The sequence below is a fragment of the Pipistrellus kuhlii genome, unplaced genomic scaffold (assembly GCF_014108245.1).
Source record: "Pipistrellus kuhlii isolate mPipKuh1 unplaced genomic scaffold, mPipKuh1.p scaffold_m20_p_1, whole genome shotgun sequence".
Lineage (NCBI taxonomy): Eukaryota > Metazoa > Chordata > Mammalia > Chiroptera > Vespertilionidae > Pipistrellus > Pipistrellus kuhlii.
Genome location: NW_023425404.1, coordinates 117092231 through 117100092, shown reverse-complemented (window position 1 = coordinate 117100092; position 7862 = coordinate 117092231). Strand labels below are relative to the sequence as shown.

Here is a 7862-nt window from a genome sequence, read left to right as displayed (position 1 = left end):
CACCATACATATTTTAAAGCCCACAAGTCATTGATTATTAGTGTTGCTGTTTTAAAAGTAGATATTTGCTTAAATTTTCCCTCAATCTTACTCTTTGTTCTGTCTTGTTATAACCATACTTCCACCTGGCATCATTTTCCTTTTGACAAAATAACTCCCTTTACTCTTTTTAAATGTGTATCTAGGGTTGAGAGGGCATATTTTCCCTTTCTTCCTCAGAGAGTGAGATCTCCTGAACTAATGATTGAAATAGCTCTGAGGAGTATAAGCACTAATTAAATGTAATCTTGAGGCAGGCTCTGCCTTAATTTATCTAACTCTCTACAGTGACCGGCATATAGTCGGTACTCAATAATTATTAGGTTGAAAAACACCAGGAGGTCACTTTATTTCCTACTTTATATAAGTCATATCTATTCGAATTTTTTTATGTTCCTCTTTGATCTCCCTTAAATATTATTTTGAATCTTCACATATCCTCTACTATCCCAGAGGAAAGACTTCTTTCCAAGGTCACTTATGATTTGTGTGCTTCCTCCCCTCGACTGCTCTAGGACACCTTGTTTCTTCAACCCCCTGCATAGTCTGTCTCTCTCCATTGACTTTTTTTCTTCTTTCTACTTATATGTGGAGGTCTCCTCATTTCAACAATCAACACCTTTTTCTGGATTCTATTACTTTTAAAATATACTGTCACATGTTTGCCCTCTATCAAACTTTTCAAAGGAATATACATTTGATGCCCATACCTAATATTCTGCTCACTCCTTAGCCTTTATTGCCCTGGCCCACGGGGCACAACAACGTGGGGAGAGGGAGGACCTGTGGAGGATGAAAAGAAGGGAAAGGGACACGGAGAAATGGAGGCAAGACAAAGTTCTGATCAAGCCTCAAACTTTATTTTTGGAATGGCAGTATATACACAGCAGGAACAAAGGGGGGCAGGGTTGCCTACGCAGTGGGGTCTTTGACAGTGTATAATTGGTTTATGTACTGAGTGACAAGGTGGTAAGGTACCTGGCAACACAGGATTGGCTGACTGCCAGGGCGGTGTAACATTCCAAGGTGTAACATTCCAAGGCCTGGGCTAGCTATGGGGGAGGATCAGGAAGGGGATGTTGCAGAGATCCTCTGGAGCAAGATGTGCTAAGCAGCAGGTTAATCTTTAGCTTCTGGCCAAACCCGCAGGGCAGCGCATAACTTCTGCTAGAAGGAACTTAATTCTAAGATGGAGTTGTATTTTCTTAAGTGGGAGTTGCTTGTCTCAACTCTGATGGCTAACAACATTTATGATTTGGTGAACCCCATTATTCTACTAAAACTATTGTCTTGAAGATCATTGATATTACTAGATTTATCAAAACCATGATCTTCTGGGATAGAGCAGCAATGGGGGGATATGGACACATAATCAATAAAAAAATTAGAAAAAAAAACAAACAAACCCAACCAAACAACTCTGACTTTCTCAGTCTTCAGATTTCTTAACTTTAAGGATTTGGTAACTTTTTTTTTTCCTTGAAACTTTTTCTTTCACTTCCTGTGGCACTACTTGGTTCTCCTCCTCAGATTTCTTTTCTTTCATTGTCTGTCCCTAATGGAGATACCCTCGGTCCTTTTCTCTGGTCTTTATTTTATTCACAACCATATCAGGTCTATGTGGGTTACTGTGAAACTTTATGTTTCCATTCTCTCTTGAGATTTTTTTTTTTTCTAATCCTCACTTGAGGATATTTTTAAAAAAATTTTTTAAAGAGAGAGTGAAAGGGAGGGGGAGAGACAGAGAGAGAAACATCAATGTGAGAGAGATACTTCGATTGGTTGCCTCCAACACAAGCCCAATTAGGGCCAGTGATTAAGCCTGCAACCCAGGCCCATGCCCTTGACCGGAATCGAGCCCAGGACCCTTCAGTCTGCAGACCAACACTCTATCCACTGAGCAAAATAGGCTAGGCTAGGGCCTCTCTTGAGTCTCAGAGTAGAATTCTCGCCAGATGTGCTGGACATATCCTCCCAGATATTATGCCTACACTTAAATTTAACTTCTTCCAAGAAAAACATAAATTTCCTCCAAAGAAATCTGCTCTTCCTTTGGTGTTCTGTATTGTTTATTCATGTCATCATCTCTCCACTTAGGCAGAGCGTAAGCAGTCATTTTTGACTGCTCCCTCTTCCTTCCCATATACTAGAATTAAGTACTATCGATTCTGCTTCTATAATGTTTTCAGAATCCCTTGTCTTTTTTTCCTGTTAATGCTATCCTAGCTCAGGTCATCAAATCCTCTTCCTGTCCCTAGCACATGCTTTTCTGCTCCAGCCCAGCCGGCATGGCTCAGTGGTTGAACATCGATTTATTGAAACTATAGGTCTCAGTTTGATTCCCAGTCAGGGCACATGCCTAGGTTGCAGGCTTGATCCCCAGTGTGCTGTGTGCATGAGTCATATCAATGATACTCTCTCATCATTGATGTTTCTATCTCTCTCTCCCTCTCCCTCTATGAAATCAATAAAAATATGTTAAAAAAAAGAAATGCTTTCGACCTCTAACTTGGTCTTCTGAATCCATCTTACTCACGACTCTGTGACTATTCTGCTGCACAGCATAGATTATTCTGCTCCCTATACAAAGCTCTGATAATTCCCCATTGTTTTAGGCATAAAGTGTAAACTCCTGCATGTTATATGCAGAGCTTGTTACCACTAGTTTCAGCTAAAATTTACAATTCCAACCTCTTCTTTGCTGTCATACATTCAAACCAGACTCTCACTCCTTCTCAGGACAGATTCTCTTTTCTCTCTCCTATACCTTTGCTCCTTCTCCTTGCTGTCTCTCTTCCTTCCTCTGTGACCATGGAATGTAATTCCTATTACAAATCCAGTTCAGATGTCACCTGTTCTATGTAGCTGCTCGGAACTCTTCTTCCTTGTGCCCCTTCCAGCTACAGGATTGATCCGTAGTATCCGCTTACTTCCACCTCAAGATTCAGGGAGGGTTAGGATACATTACAAAATCTCACTATATAGGGCGAGGCAAAATTAGGTGTACGGTTATGGGTACACAGTTTATTTTATTATTTATTAATTATTGTATTATTTTCCATATGGATAGCTGTAAACCTATGAAAGTATGCCACACAGTGAATTGTAGTAAGTACTCAGTGATGAAACTTTTTTCCATGTGCATATCCTGCTTTGAACTTTTATTAGGCTCTTACTAAGTACCTAAATTTTTTTTAATACATATGTATTATTTCTCCCTTCAGACACTGGAGGGCACTGATGAAATGCTTAAAATAACTGCTCAGAAGCTCAAATGAGTGTTGATATTCTAGTCGACATTTGTATGTGTGTGCATGCGTTTGTGTGCATTCTCATATACAGAAAAGACCATTACAGGTTTTTCTATTGTCTTAAAAATTTAAAAATCTACTAAAATAATCACTTTTAGAGGGAATAGACATGACTTTTTGGTCCCTTTTGCATTTTTAGATAAACATTCTTATATATTTTATATTTTTTTTATGAATTTGATATATTTTCTTTTATTTTAAAGACTAATTGTCTGACAAATTTTCTCAAGTGCCCTATTTACAATAGATCCTTGCTTATTTCTCTTTCGTTTTTTTTTTCTTTTCTTTTTTTAAAATATATATTTTATTGTTTTTTTACAGAGAGGAAGGGAGAGGGATAGAGAGTTAGGAACATTGATGAAAGAGAAACATCAATCAGCTGCCTCTTGCACACCCCCTACTGGGAATGTGCTTGCAACCAAGGTACATGCCCTTGACCAGAATTGAACCTGGGACCTTTCAGTCCACAAGCCGATGCTCTATCCACTGAGCCAAACACGTTTTGGCTGTTTTTTACTCTTTTCTTCTCAATTTTTAGTAGCTCTTTATAAATTTGATCAATAAGCCATTTGTCTTTTATATGGGTGGCAAACATTTTCCCAAATTTGTCATTCATTTGTGGTTTGTTTTTGCTGCTGCTGGTGGTGGAAATATTAACTGCTGGTGTGTGGTAATGCTGCTTTACTATGTAGAAATTCATTTTATATATTTATGATTCATCACCATGAAGAAGTGAGTGGGACCGCAGTCCCTCTCTGGGGAACTGGCCCTTAGGCTCTGCTGCCAGAGGCTATCAGAGTTCTTCCTGATGTCTGTTGTTAGTGAACTTTTACTCATATTAAACCTCTCATCTTGAATTCCTCATATATTCTTTACACCAATTGCTATCACTTTGCAATTCATCACTTACCTCTTCTCTGGTGATATTTGCTTTTATTTCCATTTTCATTTTGTCTATCTGCTTAGATGTTCACTCATGGAGAGCAGTGGCCTTGTCTCACACACATTGGCATCTCCCAGGTGCTCAGCACCATGCTGGGCAGTTACTGTGGGCTCAGTGAGCACCTATTAAAGGCTTCCAGGGCCTATGCACCAGAAGGCCATGAGGATGTGGGGTGTCCCATAGGGGATACTGAAAGCTCCCTCTCCTGTCTAGCCCAGGCTGTGCCTTTTGGGTAGGATCAAGCCATGGAGATGGCTCTAGTTTGAATGACAGCTGACACAATCCTGTCAGTTTGATCTTCCCTAAGCTCTTCTTTACTCTACCTATGACACCCAAGAACCATTCCCATCCTGGGAGAGATGGGGAATTGACTTATCTATATCCTCCCTCATTTGCCTTTTCTCTCCAAGTTCAGAAGTTTGGAGGCAGCTGGCTGATGAAAGAGGAACTGACACAAACCAGGGGTTCAAGAAGTCACTTGTTTTAATGGAAGCAAGAGGGTAGGATCTGATGGCAGGATGGTAATCAGTGCGTCTCTTTATCTCCCAGTGTTGGCTGGGGTTGCTGGGTGAAGAGAGGAACCCTAGGTGCTCTCTTCCCAGGCACGGGATCTTCAGGGAGAAGTATGGGGAAAGATAAAATGAGACACAGAACATAGGAAGAGGCCTTAATAGATTCATATCTGTGAAGTTGGGACAATTCTGCATGCCTGTGTATTGTACAGAGAAAGCTGGGCTGGAGATAGGAAAGGGTAGAGGGGTCGAGCAATGAGGCAGCCTGTAAAACTGGATTGTCCACAAAATAAAAACCAGTTGGGTGGGCAAACTCTTACCCTCCACCTGACCTTTATCCTTGTCCTTCATAGGCTGCCCTGCTGTCCTCGAGCCTACTTCCGTCCAATCTGTGCCATCAGATGGGCATTGGCAGCTGCCTTGGCTCTCAAGTTCTTGGCCTTGGCAATGTTTAAGAGGACATTCATGATGGTAGTGGGAACATCAAGGGACAGAGTGAACTTGGTGCTCCGATTAGTCTTGGCCTTGTTCTGGTGTAGTTTCCCTTTGAGCTGTGCTTTGGATAAGTACTTGTAACGAGAGCTTCCAGCTCCACCACTACTCCTGGGGCCAGAGAAGGTCCTTTTCTTCTTGTCTTCTCCCTTCTCCTCATTCTCTTTGTCCTCATCTGAGGATGGGTCCTGCCTGGGTAGGTAGGGGAAGCCTCTCTTGCTCAGCAGGGGTATCTCCTCCAGCTGGCTTTTCTTGGCTTCAGACAGGGCCATGTTGATGCAGCAGAAGATGGACTCGGCTTTGGAGAACTTATGGGACAGACTCATCCTGGGGGCCCCTTGGAGCAGCAGTAGCAGCAGCAGGAAGTGGGCTGGCACAAGCATCTCTCCCTGTGGTAGAAATGAGGGAAATAGGAAGGGGCATGAGAGGGGCTTAAGGCTCAGACGACCTGGGGTTTTGTCTATGCCTGCTTACTACAATGGTTCTCGCCACCCACAGAACATCTGGACATTTGTTTCAGGGAACTGAGTTGCAGATTTCTCTCTCTCTCTCTCTCTCTCTCTCTCTCTCTCTCTCTCTCTCTCTCTCTCTCTCTCTCTCTCTCTCTCTCTCTCTGTCTTTCTCTCTCTCTTCCCTACCCCTCATTTACCTCTGTCTAGGGTTTGCAGGGTAAAGGAAAACAAACTCTCCACAGGGAAAAGTCATCCGTCATCCTTTGCTTCCCTACTGAAGACTAATTCTTAAGCAAGTTTCCCCTCTTCCATTCTTCAGGTGCTTTTGCCATCATCTCTAGTGAAACACTGCTACCTGCTATGAAAATAAGCAAGCCCCATCTACTTAGATTTAAAGTAGAGGGGTAAAACTCTACATCTATATTTTTCTTGTTTGTTTATCTGAAACTCAACCATTCTTTAAGGTTGTTACAACAGTACATTCTCTGGGTTATTTAAAGATACACACATAATTCTGAAATCTGAGTTCAGTCCTAGGAACCTGGGCCAGCCTGAAATTCAGAGCATCTCTGAGGGAGAGGGTACTGGAAGGGAAAGAGTTCAGTTATATACTGTGCCCCCTGCTAGCTCCATTTTCCATCAGGGAGGGGGTGGGAAGGATGACAGTGTTTTTCCCTATTTTATACAGTTTATATGCAGATACCGTTAAGAAGCTGAGTTAAAAAAACTGAAGAATTTAGCTCAGCTATTGTGGCTTGGTCATTGAGGGTCGATCTATGAACTGGAGGTCACAGTTCAATTTCTGGTTGGGCACATATCTGGATTGTGGGCTCGATCCCCAGTTGGGGTGTACCGGAGGCAGCCAATCAATGATTATCATTGATGTTTCTATCTCTGTTTCCCTCTCCCTTCCTCTCTAAAATCAATAAAATATTTTTTAAAAAATTTAAAAACATTTTAGAAAATAGTGGCTGCAGAACCTAGGGAGAGCTTTAATCATTTTAAATGGGATAGTAGTGAGTATAGCAGTAAGCTGTTTTCTACTTGTAGACTCGTGTTAGTGTTGTGTGATCACACACACACACACACACACACACACAGACACAGAGAGAGAGAGAGAGAGAGAGAGAGAGAGAGAGAGAGAGAGAGAGAGAGAGCTCTAAGCAGTTCACTCCCAAAGTGAGCACTGAAGGTTTCTATGTGAAAGGCTCTTCCTCCAAAGCTGGAGGAAAGTTGACATGTTACATATAACTGGTCATTGGCAGAATTTATAACACTGTCGTATTATTTAATTCATTATTGGAAGCTGTGTGTGTGTGTGTGTGTGTGTGTGTGTGTTTGCTAGATTGCTATGCTTGAGAAAATTGCAAACAGGATTTCTCAGAAAATTTGGGCATCAAGTGGAGGCACCAAACATCCATCTTTATGGTTTCTCCCTTTCACAGGTAGCACCAAGTCCTTGGATAGATCTGTCCCTTCCCTCCAAAGCACCTGTGTAGCAAGGGGGAAAGGACTCTAGGTTTTGAAGGCAAAGGGCCTGAGTTTAAAACTTCCCTCACTTTCTTAATTATCTTGGGTGAATCTCTTAGTCCACATTACCTGCCTCACAGATGTTTTGAGAGAATGAAAGGTGACAAAGGTTAAATATGCTGGCACATGATAAACCATAATTGCAAGCATCCTCCTGCTTCTGCCGACAATAGGGAATACTCTGTGGTTCTGACTTCCTATCCCCATTGGTAAACTATTACTGAGGGACATTTTTCATGTTCATGACTGAGTTCCATTCTGAAGAAATAGATTTGTATGAACCCATTGTGCCTCCAATCTATTACCTTTTGCAAAGCATGCCTGTCTGTATCAACAAAAGGATCATTTTGCCCGTCCCTCTCCACCCTCCTTAGAAACTTCCCCATGGTCTCATATTTAAAACACCGTGGCATGCAGCACTCACTGTCTTTCAACTTTCATGTCTTACCCTTGTCCAGTCCCCAGGACCTCCTGCCTAATTTAGGGCAAATACATTTATCCTTCATAGAAAAACCTCTGTCCAAAATCTTACCCGAGAGTGGACTTTCCTCTGGAGTGGAGATGCTCAGTGAGGCAGGTGCAG

The 7862-nt window shown here is 41.9% G+C and overlaps 1 protein-coding gene and 1 long non-coding RNA gene across 2 annotated transcripts; both read right to left on the bottom strand.

The window, feature by feature from the left end:
* Positions 1-652: 652 nt before the first annotated feature.
* On the bottom strand, positions 653-1646 carry LOC123653223. The gene is made up of 3 exons (XR_006742899.1): positions 1465-1646; positions 1286-1370; positions 653-773 (listed from the first exon to the last, which is right to left on the bottom strand). It is a non-coding gene; the product is annotated as an uncharacterized LOC123653223 (long non-coding RNA).
* Positions 1647-3803: 2157 nt separating this feature from the next.
* Positions 3804-6639, bottom strand: UCN3 (urocortin 3). Its single transcript, XM_045578804.1, has one exon. The coding sequence runs from the start codon at positions 5678-5680 to the stop codon at positions 5180-5182; it is 501 nt and encodes a 166-aa protein (XP_045434760.1). The 5' UTR covers positions 5681-6639; the 3' UTR covers positions 3804-5179.
* Positions 6640-7862: the final 1223 nt, after the last annotated feature.

What these genes read in the sequence shown, in the direction of transcription:
- UCN3 (XM_045578804.1), bottom strand. Translation starts at nt 5,680, where the DNA reads ATGCTTGTGCCAGCCCACTTCCTGCTGCTGCTACTGCTGCTCCAAGGG.